Source organism: Stylophora pistillata, chromosome 2 (assembly GCF_964205215.1).
Source record: "Stylophora pistillata chromosome 2, jaStyPist1.2, whole genome shotgun sequence".
Taxonomy (NCBI): Eukaryota; Metazoa; Cnidaria; class Anthozoa; order Scleractinia; family Pocilloporidae; genus Stylophora; species Stylophora pistillata.
In genome coordinates this window covers 787,459-804,512 of record NC_142520.1, presented here as the reverse complement: position 1 = coordinate 804,512, position 17,054 = coordinate 787,459, and the positions used below count along the sequence as shown (strand labels likewise).

At 36.8% G+C, this 17,054-nt stretch overlaps 2 protein-coding genes across 3 annotated transcripts; one reads left to right on the top strand and one right to left on the bottom strand.

The window, feature by feature from the left end:
- Positions 1–309: 309 nt before the first annotated feature.
- On the bottom strand, positions 310–12,318 carry LOC111333655 (phosphatidylserine synthase 1). Of its 2 annotated transcripts, XM_022939277.2 has the most exons (14): positions 12,097–12,318; positions 10,738–10,832; positions 9,800–9,844; positions 9,538–9,656; positions 9,113–9,271; positions 8,350–8,501; positions 8,193–8,252; positions 7,534–7,615; positions 7,039–7,151; positions 5,855–5,920; positions 5,662–5,761; positions 5,333–5,383; positions 2,266–2,322; positions 310–1,651 (listed from the first exon to the last, which is right to left on the bottom strand). In XM_022939277.2, exons 1-14 carry the CDS (start codon positions 12,285–12,287, stop codon positions 1,271–1,273), a joined length of 1,671 nt encoding a protein of 556 aa, XP_022795012.2. In that variant the 5' UTR covers positions 12,288–12,318; the 3' UTR covers positions 310–1,270. The 2 variants fall into 2 exon arrangements, with proteins under 2 accessions (XP_022795012.2, XP_022795013.2); XM_022939278.2 differs by lacking the exon at positions 2,266–2,322 and having other exon boundaries at positions 12,097–12,316.
- On the top strand, positions 12,271–16,241 carry LOC111333624 (large ribosomal subunit protein uL5). Its single transcript, XM_022939245.2, has 5 exons — positions 12,271–12,402; positions 13,790–13,934; positions 14,031–14,180; positions 14,643–14,842; positions 16,173–16,241. Exons 1-5 carry the CDS (start codon positions 12,397–12,399, stop codon positions 16,209–16,211), a joined length of 540 nt encoding a protein of 179 aa, XP_022794980.2. The 5' UTR covers positions 12,271–12,396; the 3' UTR covers positions 16,212–16,241.
- The last annotated feature ends 813 nt before the right edge of the window (positions 16,242–17,054 follow it).

The window sequence follows — 17,054 nt, the reverse complement described above, 5'->3', positions numbered from 1 at the left end:
AAGTGCTTGAAAGACTAAAATTGACAGCTGTGCCAGGGTTTACGTTCAAATGACTACGGACTCAGATGATTAGAGGAACTCACCTTCAAAGTGTCCACCTTCTTCAGAAGTATTCCCTAATCAAAACTGAAGCGGACATCCCAGCCAAGTGTTAGTGGTTTCCACCCGAGTACTTAGCGAATTGCGCCGAGGTATCGAGATGATGACATCAATTTCTCGAACATTTCCCGAAGTTTTTAACTTGCTTGCTTTGACAGCTAAGCAACGGTAGCTACAAAAGTACCCGGTGAATGAGGAAAATCTGAAAGCTTTGCAGTTGTTATTGTTTATTTTTCACTGGATTACTTACCTAGCGGAATTCATAGTCAAAATCACAACTTGGGGCAACGCTACGGAGAGGTAACATGGTGTTGCTTACCAACTTTTTTTTACAGAGCTACGTGTATCATGTAAAAATCAGAGAATCTTATCAAAGCATTAAATAACCAAAATATCTCATCCCTACAGACAGGTTCATGAAGAGCTTCAGCGTTACTACTAATATAAGCACCGGACTTCTCTCAACATTCCATCTGAAGTAAAGCAGTACCAAGCTAACCCAATATTGTGACACGCGTGACACATGTAATGCTTGTAGTGACATTTTTATAAAGATTGCGTGATTAGTTTTGTCGTATATCGCGTGATACAATCGCAGTAAGCATAATCTTTCAATAGCAAATGTGACAATTTTCTTCATAGATATAAATTACTAAAATCATATAGAGAACTTATACATTTTAGTTACCTGTGTTCTTCAATTTCCCTTTTCATTCTGTTCTAATACATGGTTATTACATGGGTATTATAAACCCCAGGTAGAATTTATAAATCAATTTTTGTACTGGGCACACTGATGTTCTGTCATTAACAGTTTTAAGCAATGAAGAAAATCGATTTGTTTGGGAAACTAAAGTAGGCCAATAAGACGGGAAAGCACAAAAAAATCCCAGTTATTTAAATATCTTCGAGTTCTGTACCTGAACGATAGAATCATTACAGCTTCTGGAATTCTCCATATCTTTGGAAATATAAAAGCGACTGTTCAAGCAACAAAATTACTTCAAAAATAAAGTTAATTAAATATGTGTTGGCTTAGTTTGAAAATCCCTGAGGTGAACAGAACACACTCAAGAAGGTAAAGTCCATACTTGAGGTTTCTGCTCAAAAATTATCTACGGTACATCCATAGTATTTTCAGATTGATAAATATTAGTATGCAGTTTAACAGTTAAAGTCCTGCGTGAGACTTTCTCGTCCTTAGACGAGTTTGCACTTCATCGTTAACCCCCCCTGAGTGTCCTCCTAACTCGCTTTTCCTCGGCCTCCTCTTCCGGGTTCCTTGTGCCCGCACATGGCTTAGATCAGCGGTGGGTTTGTGGTCAAGACGTGTCACGTGGTTGTGTTTAGTGGATCTCAAGCTCCTCTCTTGCTGCTGCTTCTCCCCTTGCATCACTGTTCCATTCTGGTAGCCGCCATTAGCGAGACCAGCGTGGTGCACGTGATCGTCTTCTTGAAATAAATGATTACCGTTTGTTTTGATGTAGTTAAGGGTTTTGGTGTTAGAATCTTCTGCTGGAATTTCCTCCAGGAACGTCGGCTTCTTCGTTCCCTGAGGTAAAATGAGAAAAATCTCAGTTAAAGAAACGTTTCAGAACGCTTCTCGATTGAGTGTCGTAAACCAAAAACCACAACGGCCAATCAGAAGAAAGGAAGAGTCAATGAGAACTCAAACTAAAAGCAACTGAACTGCCTAAAGCGCGGGAAAACGAGGACGATCAAGTCGTGATTGGTTTTAGCTTGGCATCTGATTGGTTGAGAGAGCGGCACAGGTTTCTAGACCAATCACAGAGCGGGTAAAGCAAAACTAATTCAATCTCGGATTGCTTTCGATATTCACTTGAAAACTGCTCTATCGGTAGTTTTTTGAGTCTTGCTTTCAAACCAAACGCGATTTTGATTGAAGTCACCTTACAAAAGTGTACAGGGTTCTTACTTTAACCCTCTTTACTTAGCTAACAAGATACTTTTAGATAAAGATGAGGTTGTTCGTTTTTGTAGTTTTAGTACCATTTATAACTGTTTTAAATCGATTTGATTTTCATGTTAAATAAGTTAAACATTAGACAATCTTTCACTGGTTTCATGCTAGTGAAGCTTAAAACGAAATTTAAAATAAAATTTAAATAAATTTTTAAGTTTAAACTAAAGTTCATAACTTCTTACGTATTTCTTGAGCATTTTTAGTCTCTCCACAATGTTTGCCTTCATTATATTGACCCCCTACAGAAAAAGTAACAACAGATCATATATTGCAAACGTTGTTTGAAAGAATTTAAACGAACGATTTAAGTTTAAATCAAAGGTTTACACTACAGTTTATATTTAGAGGTTTATCGTCACTTTTATTTAACTATTTTCATTTTAAAGGAGCGAAACCAAAAAATCCTAAGGTTAATTATTGTTTCATTTAAATTTCACACTTAATGTATTGAAAACAGCGGTCAAACGTTTGTGAAGGTTGCCCACATTGTGTTTTCAGACAGTAAAAGAAAAGTTGTCGCACAGGATTTAAAAACCACTACCATTAAAGCCGCAAAACTCTTGAACAAAAGTTAATCTTTCAAATCGGCACTCTTAATCCCACAAGTATCAACGAACGCTTTTAATTCCACTAATTTATTCGTGTTTTTCTTGTTGCCATGTTCCCACCAATGGCGTAGTTCCGCTTTCTGCATATAAAACCACATACAACCCACAATTCCTCCATTCGCTCTGACGAAGGGCTAACGCTCGAAACGTCAGCTTTTTTATTCGTTACGGTGGCCAATTTACAACTTCAACTTAGTTGATATAACCAATTATCTTGTTACCCCCACCGACGCAGCACCACAGTTTCTTTATAAACTTTCAGCCATCACTACCATTAAAAATTGCGAATGTGCCACGTTTGATCGCTAGTTACTTCATCGATTGGTTAGAAGAAAGATTTTTTTCTTGTAACAGAAATAAAAGGCAAATTATTGTAGGGTTTGATTTTTAACTACTTTAAACTCTATTAAACAACAAACATATGAAATACATATATATGAACTGCGGTTATGAAACGTATATGTGCACGATCCTTCGCAGTAAAGCACTATTTAAGCAATAGTGAAAATCAGACCTAAAAAAAAAAAAAAATTCAGGCCTGTACGGGATTCGAACCACTGACCTCTGCGATACTAGTGCAGCGCTCTACCAATTGAGCTAACAAGCCAACTGGGAGCAGGCCATCAAATTAATTCGACATAAACCCGTAGATGATTAATCAAACAACAAACATATGAAATACATCTATATGAACTGCGGTTATGAAACGTATATGTGCACGATCCTTCGCAGTAAAGCACTATTTAAGTAATAGTGAAAATCAGACTTGATAAAAATTCAGGCCTGTACGGGTGCAGCGCTCTACCAGTTGGCTTGTTAGCTCAATTGGTAGAGCGCTGCACTAGTATCGCAGAGGTCAGTGGTTCGAATCCCGTACAGGCCTGAATTTTTTTCAGGTCTGATTTTCACTATTGCTTAAATAGTGCTTTACTGCGAAGGATCGTGCACATATACGTTTCATAACCGCAGTTCATATATATGTATTTCATATGTTTGTTGTTTGATTTATCATCTACGGGTTTATGTCGAATTAATTTGATGGCCTGCTCCCAGTTGGCTTGTTAGCTCAATTGGTAGAGCGCTGCACTAGTATCGCAGAGGTCAGTGGTTCGAATCCCGTACAGGCCTGAATTTTTTTCAGGTCTGATTTTCACTATTGCTTAAATAGTGCTTTACTGCGAAGGATCGTGCACATATACGTTTCATAACCGCAGTTCATATATATGTATTTCATATGTTTGTTGTTTGATTTATCATCTACGGGTTTATGTCGAATTAATTTGATGGCCTGCTCCCAGTTGGCTTGTTAGCTCAATTGGTAGAGCGCTGCACTAGTATCGCAGAGGTCAGTAATCCCGTACAGGCCTGAATTTTTTTCAGGTCTGATTTTCAGTATTGCTTAAATAGTGCTTTACTGCGAAGGATCGTGCACATACACGTTAAACTCTATTACTAGCAAGCCATTCAAAATGAAGGACTGTTTTATGCATGTAACACCCACTAGAATCCCGGCCATGAGTTAGATGCACTCAAAAAGACCAAGACAAACACAGGAGTCACGAGTCAAAAAGGAACACTCAAGACTTTTCATACCAAAAGCTCATTTAACCACAGGTTCCTGCCGCTTTACCACTTTGTTTGAGCTTTACCAAAAAAGTTCTACGGTTTTCAAACACCGGTACTTATTAGTGTGGTTGACTTTGACATTTTGACAGTCAGAAAGCACCTTAGCACACTTCCTTGCCTCGACAACCTTTGCACATGCGCAGAGATTTGACCACCCTGTAAACTACCACATGACTATAGAATAACTTCAATATACTTATATGTGCACGATCCTTCGCAGTAAAGCACTATTTAAGCAATAGTGAAAATCAGACCTGAAAAAAATTCAGGCCTGTACGGGATTCGAACCACTGACCTCTGCGATACTAGTACAGCGCTCTACCAATTGAGCTAACAAGCCAACTGGGAGCAGGCCATCAAATTGTTAGCTCAATTGGTAGAGCGCTGCACTAGTATCGCAGAGGTCAGTGGTTCGAATCCCGTACAGGCCTGAAATTTTTTTCAGGTCTGATTTTCACTATTGCTCAAATAGTGCTTTACTGCGAAGGATCGTGCACATATACGTTTCATAACCGCAGTTCATACATATGTTTCATATGTTTGTTGTTGTTTACTATAAAATAACTTCAATATACTTATTGCCCTGTCTCTTAAACTATGAAAACCTTAATAACACACATCATTGCAGTCAGGGTTCGTACACTTTTTCAGCCCAAAGATTCAAGGAGTTTTCAAGGACTTTCCAGGACCCTACTTAGAAATTTCAAGGACTTTTTGTAATGACAATTTTACCTCCAAACCAAGAAAAATGTTTCTGTTAACATCTATGTTTTGGGTTTACCGATGGTGCAAAACAAAAGCAGATATTTTTCGATGTTGTTCAATAAAAAATCAAGGACTTTCAAGGACCCAAAACGAAATTCAAGTACTTTCAAGGCCTTGAAATCGGCCTCCTGAAATTCAAGGGTTTTCAAGACGCGTACGAACCCTGTGCACTTTACTGCAAAACACATTATGACAACTTGAGTGGGATTTAGGCCTCTGCTAATCAAATGTCTCCAACTTGTTAACTAACCTTTGATTTTGTCATTACCATGAAATACAAAACCATCAAACTGACTGCCATCTATAAGAGAGAGATTACAATCCAATCAACACAACAACACAATGAAGTTGTTCTTAACTCTTTCAGTCTCAGATCTCATTAGTAGTTCTCCTAACCGTCTGCCACACAATTCTTATCATGTTGGTTCTAAGAATTTGGTATTGGATCAACTAATAATCCCCTAATTGATATTTTTCTTTATTCTCATCACTTGTCTGCTTGATATTGTATTGATATCGTAAGGAGAAATTCTCTCTTGGTCACTATGTTTTATTCACTTTCATGCTTTGTTTTCTCACCTGAAAGAGCAACCATAACGTTATGCTGACAAGTTCTGTTTTCTTGAACATGTCCAGTCCATATTTAATACAAATAAGAGCTTCAAGACAGGTAATGACTCTGGTGAAAAAATTTGATCACCAAATAAATAAATAAATAGACATCAAGCAACTAATGTCATAAAAGTAAAGTTTTCCAAAGTGATCAACTTACATTAGCACCCAGGCCTGAGTTCCAAGTCGCCTGCTTCTAGTGTCTGTAATGTACACATAGTACTGCCTATAGTAGTAAAGTAAAGTCTGTTTACAAGCCTAGTGGCCCATTAGGTCGGTGCTTAACTCCGGTTTCTGTAGCATGAAGCGACTAGGAGTATTTCTACTCCCCCCTGGATGGAATGCTAGTCCCATCGCAGGGTTTACCCCCCAGCATTAAATTGCCGGTACCCATTTATACACCTGGGTGGAGAAAGGCACTGTGAGAGTAAAGTGTCTTGCCTAAGAACACAATACAATGTCCCGGCTGGGGCTCGAACCCGGACCACTCGATCCGGAGTCGAGCACACTAACCATGAGGCCACCGCACCTCCACACTGCCTATAGTGACAGGGAGGAATGTTTTAAACACATGCTGAGCACCAAAGGCAATAAATCAACAAAAGCAATCCAGGTTACAATGAACATTTATGCCTTTCTCTCTCTGCCCAAAACAAATCTACAAATGCTGCTCTTGCCTGAGCTCCGTTTACTGGGCACCAAAAAATAACAAACTTAAGTTGGAGCAATATGGCTATGGACAATAGGTCCATAGCGGCTTTTATTGAAACAAACAGAACAAGAATGAATTCTGTTAAGGTGTTTGCCCAGTAAAGGTGCGGGCCAAGAAAAACGCACCAACACTAATTCTGCCAATGAGAACCTTTTCTGCTGTTTAGAGCAAATTGAAAGTCTAGAAACAGGACTTTGGCAAGTCTATCATTGATAAATTGAGATTAACTGTAGTTGCGTAAAATTTTTATTGATACACTGTTGTTTACTCTTACAAAAATTTTCTCCCTTTTCCTTGGCTGCATCTCAATTAGTTCTGATTAAGAAGCCTTTGAATGTCCCATAAACCTCCAAAGACAATTTTAGGCCAATCTTTTTACAACTTAACAAATTTGAGCTTACGGCCCTGTACTTCCCGATGAGAACTACTTTGAGCACAGTCAATTCTAATTTGGAAAACTATAAAAACAACTTTATATCAAAATTAACAATACATAATATTCCAGTTCCATCTTTTCTTATCCAATGGTATAAGTATAAATATTAGGACATTAAAGGTGCCTATTAATCATTTAATTGCCACAGCAACAGAGCAGTAACAATTATAGCAAAGAGAGCAACCATCAGACTTACCTCAAGGAAGGTGCCACAGTGAGGCTGATAATAAACAGACGGAAGTAATTCAACCAGTGTGATGTTGGAACCCACAGAATGTGTTTAAGGAAGAATGTGTTAAGCTCCACAATCTAAAGACAAAAAGACTAGAATCAGAATAGAGTGAACTAAAAAAACAGACAGATAATTATAACACTTGTCTAATAATAATGACAAAAACTTACTGAAGGGGCATTAAGTCACTTAAAGTGATTTTCAAGAGGTTCCTCTGTGAAACAAAAAAAAATCTAAAAAAATGACATACCCGTACAAGAACTGAAATAAAAATCAACAATCTAAGAGAAATGCAGAAAGCTAAAAGCTAAAAGATTAAAATTTAAGATCATTTTGGGCCTTCGTCTCTAAAGTTTATTTTGCAGAAAGGTTCAATCTAATCTTTTTAAGGCCCTGAAAAAAGTTTTGCTTCTGCTTCTTGCCCATCAACATTCAAACGAATTTATGTATTTTACTCACCTGAGAAATTATCAACAACTGATATATGGCAAAGAATCGCATGTATGAACACTTGGGATCCATCCAGCGAACATGAGTCCAGCTGGGAGAAACAAAATAACATTCAGTATTTCCAAAGGAGATCTGCCCTCCTTGCTTTGAAGGTAACTGTGTTCAAACTAAAACATGACACTTGTCAGGGGATAAACCTTGCCTGCATATCAAAACAAGTAAGTAGGAAGATCACAGCTACAGTATGTAAAAACATCACACCTCAACCTCTCAGAACTGCTTTGTATGAAGACTTGTGTTCAAATATATTCCTATTTTAAAAGAGCCAGGTTCTTTCCCCTACTTGGTAAATGAAGTTGTATCAAGTTTATCGAAATAACTAAAGGTACAGGTAGGAACCACATTATCATTAAGTCAATCAGCGGCATATGGATAGTAAGCTTCTGTTTTCCATCACTTACAGCTTCAATAAAACCGATGAGATGACCACATTTATAATTAAAAAATCCAGAGACAAACCAAAAGTGTGAAGTAACCAGAGAATATTCTCCATGTTTAAATTAAAAAAAAAAAAACCTCAAGCCATTGAAATTTGGATAGAAAATGTTGTGTAGCAGTAAAATACATTTTCTAGTCTGTTGTGCCTAATGAAAACAACATAGACAAACCTTGCAGGTGTAAATTGCATAGCTGCTCGACGCAATTTTCCAGTGGTCGTCTGAATATCCCTTTAAAAAATTAAAGAACCAAAGAGTTTATCACATCTGTGTGAATATAAAGTTACTGGTAACTTGATACAAACTTTACAAAAGACCCTTTACATACTTGATACTTTCCCAATGGTAGTTGCGCATCTCCAACTTCTTACACACATACAGTCCAAAATGGATTCCTAAGCCATTACAGATCAAGAAATCTAACAGCAGTGCATCCCACCAACATTCCGCAAAATTGGGCAACAAGTGAGAAAAGAACACCTGAAATGGATCATTCAACACAATTTATTCAATAAGCTATACATACATTTTGATAGGTTTTTACCAATGATATACTGGAGAAAAGACATATGGATGATGTTACAATTCATAAAGCTTTGCTTATTCATCACATGAAAGAAATTAACTCCATATGGCCAGTGTCTTTTCAGCATTAGATCATAGAACATGTCAAAATGTGGTTACAACATAACAAGACACACTTTGCTGCTTCTTATGTGCCACCTCAATGTCTTAACAACTTTTCAACACTGCCTGTGAGCTATTACTGAACAGATTCACAACATAATGGAATGTATTTGGTGTAATGTAATGAGCCAAAGTTCAGCATGCAGTTTGATTGGTTATCACTGATAGTCTATTTGAGGGTACATGCATAGATGAGGTCACCATGAACAGTTTTGCCTTTTTTTAATCACATAAAACAAATAGGCTCCATGTTTCCTTAGACCTGTACAGTAATACAACATTGAAGATATCAGAATGTGGTGAGAACATCTGCAACTTTTTGTTCTTACCACATTTTTATGTCATCCCTGATCTAACTGAACAGACGCACTGCAAAATAAAATGTATTTGTTGAAATTTAATACCTCAGTGACCTCCCACGTTATGCTTGCAATCCACAACAGCCATGCATTCCGAATAAGTAAAGCTTTTAGAGCCCAACCAAAGAAATGTGCAAAGGCAAAGATATCACAGTGACCCCACAGTCGCGTCAAAGTCACCTGAGAACAGTTTACAGCATATTCCTGCACCAAGAAAAAACAAATAAACAGTAAAACAAATAAATAAGTGTTGAAACAAAAGGGTTGGCCAAAGACTTTGTGCAGAGAGACTGGCGTAGCACAACTTTCCAATTCCAACTGCAGATTGAAGTAAAGCAAAATCAAAGCAATCTTACATGACTCTTTAGATTCAATTGAAAATTCTCGTAAAACCACTAGTTATGAGTTCCTAAACCCAGGAATCTAATTACATGAAAAAAATTATATTAATAGAATCTTATCTCTGTAACCTTTGTATCCGGTCCTTCTAATCGTAATCCAGGGTCAAAGAAGAACAGAATATTTCTGAAGTCATCAGAAGTTTGGAACAAAGCAAATGCAAGAAAACTCATGTACAGAACACTGGCACCTGGTGAAAAACAAACAGGTGAGGACATTGATTACACAAAATATCATCAAGAAGAATTTAAAACCAAATACTGGAGTGAAAAAGCCTCCTCAATTATTCAGCATTGACAGTATGTTAGAATTATATTTTTACAATCCTCTTACCAAATATCAATCTCCAAAGAGCAGGATGAGGTCTGATAAATGGACCTAAAAAAAATTGACGAACAAACATAAACGCAGATGAATTTCAAAACCATTGATTTAGAGGGCTTCATAAAGAAAATACAAAACTTTAATTTTCAGGTGCAATTTTTCTTGGTGATACAAAATTTCCTCTACAGGAATTCCCTTCAAAATTAAGCTCTTACAAAAATCACAAGAGGATCAGAAGTATGCAGGTCTTGGAAACTTTTTTTAAAAGTAAAATTATACCAGTTTGCCAAAGACACCTAAGCTCTAGAACAGGAAATTTTTGTTGAAAAACCCTCTAAACCCTAACATCAATACTGGTATTAACATTCTCCACCTAACAGCCTCCCGGTTAGCTCAATGGATAGAGTGCTGGACTGTTGTGCAGGAGGTCGAGGGTTCAAGCCCCAGCCAGACCAATACTCAAGGTCTTGACTTAAAATAATTGAAAAGAATATACTACCTTTCTATAACATCAAGAAATGGTTAGATATTCTAGTCTTCTCGGAGAGGGACAAATAAATGGAGGTCCCATCTCCTGCAGGGTTAGGGGCAGGAGATGTTGATTTCCCATGCACGAGATTACTGTGTGATGAAAGTCCTCCCCTGGGGTGGGATGGGTGGGATCTAATGGGTGGACTACTCGGATGGATCGTATATGTTCCGTTCTAGTCCTACCCTACTACGGTAATGCAGTGAAAATGGATTAGAAAAAACATTAGAAAAAAAAAAACCACTCTGTTCTCTCTACATGTTGTATGGTAATGGTAGGCATAATTTGTCTGAGAATCTGGAGCTTCTTAAATTGGTGATCATTTCCATTTTCTCATGACCTTTACATTTATTCAAGGATGATATTACAAGGAGAAATTAGATGCCAATCAACCATTTATCTAGATTCTAATTCTTACCATTTGGCATGACAAGGAGGCTGAGAACAAGAAAAACAACAGCAAGGGACACGATTCCACTCCAGATATTCTCTTCACGAGTGGCATCTGGGTTTCTTTAAATCAAAAAAGTCAAAAAGCTGTGTTCATTTCTATCTCATAATACAGAAATACATCATTGGGGTAAGGAAAATATTTTATTTACTTTGTTCGTTGAGTACTCAAAAAATATTATACGATAACTCTCATTGTCAAGTTAAGCCTTGATCCTTGCAGGTGAGCCAGAACTTAAGCAATCGCAGAAAAGAAGCCTGAAATAAATGTAGACTTGAACCATATCAGATACAAGTTGGGCACTGCTACCAACTGAACTACAGTGGAATCCCGATTTCTCAAACCTCCAGGGGAAATGCAAATTGGTTTGAGAAATTGGGGGTGAAATTACAAGTGAAGAAAATCCAAGGGAAACAAGGTTTGGTTCAAGATATCGCTAAATTTGAGAAACCGAGTGTTCAAGAAATCGGGTTTCCACTGTACAAAGCCATACAATGGGAGTGATGCACACCTTAGAGGGCTGTAATATCTTTGCATTGGAGGAACTGGATCATAATATTTATTTTAAAAAATGAGACAGTTCCTATCAACCATCATTATTACTACTTGATCAGTAATTATGAATTTTGCTTAAATGACCAAGAAATTTAAATTTTTTGCCAAAGACAAGCAACAGAAACATGTGTTAAAATTTTGTAAAAGATTCATTTTGACAGATAAGGACCACTCATCAACAGAAAGAAACGAAGCATAAAGAATAAAAAGAGAACAGTACCAGTCAGGATATAACAGAATCACAGGTGTCAAGTGCCAAAGTCACAGAGAAATTTGTTCCCTTAAACTGCGTAAGTTGATTCAAAATGTCTTCCAAAGTGGAGTTGTTCAATGCTTAACTTTACATGTGCAGATTATCTCTATTACCATAGGTATATGCGATTTTTTTTTTTTAATCACGGGTAAATATACTTAGAAAACCTTCCGGCAATTTCCACCTGTTAAATTATTATGATCTACCAAATAAAACGAAATGAACGCAGAAACATCCGGATTCTGTTTTGAGGATATATTCATTAAAACGAGACTGAACCCTACGGAGTCTAATTGGAATGCATATAAATGAGGGTAGGACCTCAATAGCATTGTGAAATATTGAATCAATCAACCATGACTTGAAATTGAGTCCCAGTTGATTTATTTTTAAAGCTAAACATAATAGAATTATGATAAAAATTTATACTTTATTTTTTTATTCAAAATCCTTAAGATCAAAGTGTATATTGTAAAGAAAGATAATGACAAAACAACCTCAATCTACAAAATTCTCACCTCGTGAACGCTGAATATACAAGGTAAACAAACAGGCACGCTAAAGCAGTGATGGACCGTGGCTTGTAGAAAAACTCTAGGCTAATATCTTCCACGATTTGCTCACTGGCATCTTGATAATCGTCGGTGGAGATTGTAGAGGTTGTCGAAAAAGTCCTTTTGCGGCGTCGAGGACCTCGATCGTCCGCCATCTTGTTTGCAATGTAAACTTCCAGCGGGCGTTTAGTGCTCCCGCCAGTCCCTCGCCTTTTAATTTCACTCTCCCCAGACCTAAACTTTTTCTTTTCGGCCGAAACAAATATGGCGGTAAGTTTCTTCTATAAGTGGTTGTAAATAGAATCCGCTTACATCGTTCTCTCTGATGCCCCGAGGTCTTTGAAAACATAATATTTCTGTAAAAAAATCACTGATTCATCCTTCTACCTTAGTTTTATTGGACCGAACTGTAGATGTTAACCATAATACAAGAAATAATTCTTGATTTTATCCGACGAATGCCACACAAGCTGTGTAGTACGAAACTAAATAGTAATAAATGCCAAGCCAAATCTTCAGTTGACCACTCCGTTCTCAATTATAACACGCTCTAGTTCACTATTGAGCACTCTGAAAGCAGTTTTGCAGATCAACTTGTAATTTATATATATATATTTTTTTATCTCTCTTCCGTACTACGAACGTTTATGTTTTAGTAGTTCAATTTTCAAAAAACCTTTAATTTTCTGGTAGACAAAGTTGATGGGACAACTTGGCTCCTCGTGATGAACTCACAATTGTTTGCTCAGGCATACTTTGCTCTTTTATTTTTCGCGCAAATGAAAGAAATATAAATTTTACGTACGAATATATGAACTTCATATATTCATTCTATCTCGAAAGAAATATTGTGGAATACTATTAAGCACCTGATTATGGACCATAGCACATTTAATACCGTGACTAGGAGAGAAAAATATTAGGAGCTCAAACGGACTCCAAGTTTTATCATTAAATTTATTTTTTATAAAGATCTGTAAATCTCGGCTCAAACTCATTTTTCAATCAGTTAGTTAAGATAAGTGACAAACTTCTTTCAACCTGTTTCATATCAACCAGTCTGCACACAGTCCCTCTAGCTAGTTTTTTCCTAGCTATTCCTGTGATTTATTTGTTGCTCTGCTTTTTTATTTTATCATAATTGTTCAGGATTTCATTTCTAATATATACATATGTAATAATTATTTATAGTTCAATTCTGTGTGTGTGTGTGTGTGTGTGTGTGTGTGTGTGTGTGTGTCCGTCCTGACCCTAATATTGTAATTCATTCTATGTAATTTGGCTTCCTAGCCTTGTTAACCTTCTAGTTATTTTAGGAAGCCAACACCCTCTGAGTTTTAATTTTTTTATTTGATGTTAATTTAATCTTCTCAAGAATAAGGGTGAATAAAGTTGTTGGTGTTGTTGTTGTTGTTGACACCAATAGCAGTATGAGGTGGTCATATGGTGGGATTATTCATGTGAGAATAGTCCTTAGAAAGGTTTTTGGCAGTAACAGTGACAGATTTCTTGACAATCTGAGTAGAAATCACGATAAGAGGCAGTTTTGACCGATGTGCTCCACTAAATCCCCAAAACAGTTGCCTTTGGAAATACAACATATATTTGGTTGCAGTTAAGCACAAAGGTTATTCCCATTGTTTGGTTTGACTAACAGGCTCCGGCCAAACAAAATCCCATGAAGGAACTGCAAATCAGGAAGTTAGTTCTAAACATCTGCGTGGGTGAGAGTGGCGACAGACTGACACGTGCGGCCAAGGTTCTTGAACAGCTAACTGGACAACAGCCAGTGTATTCTAAAGGTACAGACAAAGAAATTTAGGAATGAGTAATTTTGTGTCTTAGTAGACCCTGTAATTCTCAAAGTCTGATTTATAGAACATAATTTTTTTTTTTAGCTCGCTACACTGTGAGGTCTTTTGGAATTAGAAGGAATGAGAAAATTGCAGTTCACTGCACTGTGCGAGGTGCCAAGGCTGAAGAGATCCTGGAGAAAGGATTGAAAGTGAAGGAGTATGAACTGAACAAGGAGAATTTCTCTACTACAGGTTTGATTTTGGAGAATTTGATTTTTAATCAGGGATTGAAAAACAGTAATGAAAGGCTTATGGTTAGCAACTCAGCAAACACATAAAGGAACAATAGGGCTCTGAAGCTGCTGGGTAAATAATAGACTAATGTTATACGTTAAATTTTCTTTTTTTGTCAAATATTGTCACTTGGAGGGGCTGATTGATTTTAAACTGTGTGAATCTCTTTCTCAGACAGTTGAAATGGAAATTCCATGTTAAAGTTATCATAATTTAAGACATGTTTATCACGAGCATTCTACTTTGTAAAGTCAGAGTTTTACAATCAAATCAAGGGTTAGACCTTTGGTGTTCTAGGTTCAATGACCTACCATGGGCACTGATCAACAATTGTGAAAGCAAAAAAAGTAATAATTAACCTACCATCTTTCCCAAACTGTCTCCAAACAGTACAATCACTTAACCCAACTTTGTTGTTAGGAAACTTTGGCTTTGGAATCCAAGAACACATTGATCTGGGCATCAAGTATGACCCAGGTATTGGTATCTATGGAATGGATTTTTATGTGGTGCTTGGACGTCCAGGGTTCAATGTGGCCAAGAGAAAAAGAGCCAAGGCTCATGTTGGTGCCCCTCACAAGATATCAAAAGATGAATCTATGAAGTGGTTCCAGCAGAAGGTATCAGTTATTCCTTTACACCCTGATATCAGTTGCAAGTTCTCCAGACTGTTCTCTACACATCTCTATAGTTCTCTTAAGGGTCAATGGTTAAATTCTCTTTCTTGTGAAGTTTTCAGTTGAGTGTGAAAAGAAATGCACAAAAACATTGATTTGAAAAACTTTCTTCTTGGACAAGTTGGTTTTATCAACTGAGATGATAATGAAAATTGGTCGTCATGGAGAGTTTTTAAAGCTGACATATATTTGCTCTGACCAACGGCTAATGCTCAAAACATCAGCTTTTAAGGGGGCTTATTCACATTATCAACCCAAATGATAAAACCAATTAATCTTGGATTCCTCCCTACTGATACAGTTTAGTTTATAGTTTAGTTTATTAGATTCGCCCACAGGCAGGGACACCGCAACAGCTTGTGCCAATTACTGCGGCCCAGTAAACCCACCCATCCCACCCCAGGGGAGGACATCCACCACACAGTAATCTCGTGCGTGGGAAATTAATGTCTCCTACCCCTAAACCTGCAGGAGATGGGGCCTACGGTTTATTCGTCCTTATCCGAGAAGACTAGAATATCTCTCTGTTTCTTGATATACAGCTCCACACAGTTTCATAATAGACTTCTTCCCATTATTTCTTTGTTGTTAGTCTCTTCTACAGCTGCTACTAGAGATATGTTTGTCTGTACTGATTTTGTTTTAATCAGAAGTTTATTGAAAAGCCTTCCTCTTTGCAACAACTGAGCATTATTACCTTCATGAAAATTGAGACAAGACATTGTTCAACAACAACAAACAGCACTGGTTTATTTGAACTGTAAAATTACTATAGTTACAAATTAAACGAAATGCATCTAGATAATTCTCTTTTGAATGAATAGGGCATTAGAATCTTAAATCTCTCTTCAGTTTCATTCCATGATATAGCTCCATTGAATCGAATATTAAATTTACCATAGTTTGTTTGAATTTTTGGAACATAAAAAGTAGTCCTAGTTGCAAAGCAAGTGTTAACATTATACTTATCTGGAGTTTTAATAAAAAATGAGTCAAAATCTTTGGTAATTTGCCGATAAAGAATTGGTGCATGAGGTAAAGAGTTTGAAGTTTGATATGATCCTCAAGTTTTAGAAGTTTAAGTTGAAAAAACAAATGACTTGTATGAGTATCAAAATCAAAGAAGGTAATTAGACGAATCACTTTCTTTTGTATTCTTTGGAGTGTTTTAATATTATGATCATAGGTGTTATCCCAGACTATACAACAAAATGAAACAGTTATTGGTAATAATTATTGGTAATAATTGTTTTTTTTTTCTTTTTCATTACAGTTTGATGGAATCCTTCTCAACCCAAAGAAAAAATCCTGAGCTTTGAAATAAACAGAAACTTCCATCAGACTGTTGTGTGTTGGTTTTTAAACCTGAACCAGTCTCCATATTCTCCATACTGTTCTGTCTCTATTTCCTTTTGTGCTGACAGAAAGAATTGGTTTGAGAATCAAAGCTTCTTTGGTTGGCCATCATTTCCTTCATTCTCATGATATTAATGAATGAATTAGCAGTGTTATTATAAGGAGAAATTAGATGCTGGTTGCCCCCTTGGGTTTAAAGGTCTATCAAGTGTCCCACCCAATCCCTGGGCTCTTTTTCTTTTTTTTTTTTTTTCATCTTCACAGTCTTGCATCTAATATGTCCTTTTTCTCTAGTCTCACTGATAATGAAATACTATGTGGACATTCCAGATATTCTTAATATTTGTAACAATTTTGTATCCAGTTTTTTCAAGTAAAGAATGATCTCACCCAATCAGCTGAAGAAGGCAGCAAAAAGTCTCTCTTGCTAAAGCACCCATCAAGGCGGTGAACATTTGGGTGTTGGGTGTGCTATAAATGTTTTTAACAGTTGTTTTAAGTATCCAGGGTAGACTTTTTCACTAACCCTTTAGATAGGATCTCATTGTTAGTTCTCCCCTTAAGCTGCTACAGATTTTTTAGCAACGAGGATGCTGAGGATAAGTTTGAGAATTCTCTTCACCTGTTTGTTGGATAATGTATGGACACTTGAGAGAGAAGTAACGTGTAAATCACTTCTGGAAGTTGAGGATTAGGTCATAAAGAGTTTGTTTTTGGAAATAATTCCTACTTGCATACTCTTAGCTGAGGACTTGTCCCAAAATCTTTCTTTGAGTATGTTGAATTGTTACTGGGAAGG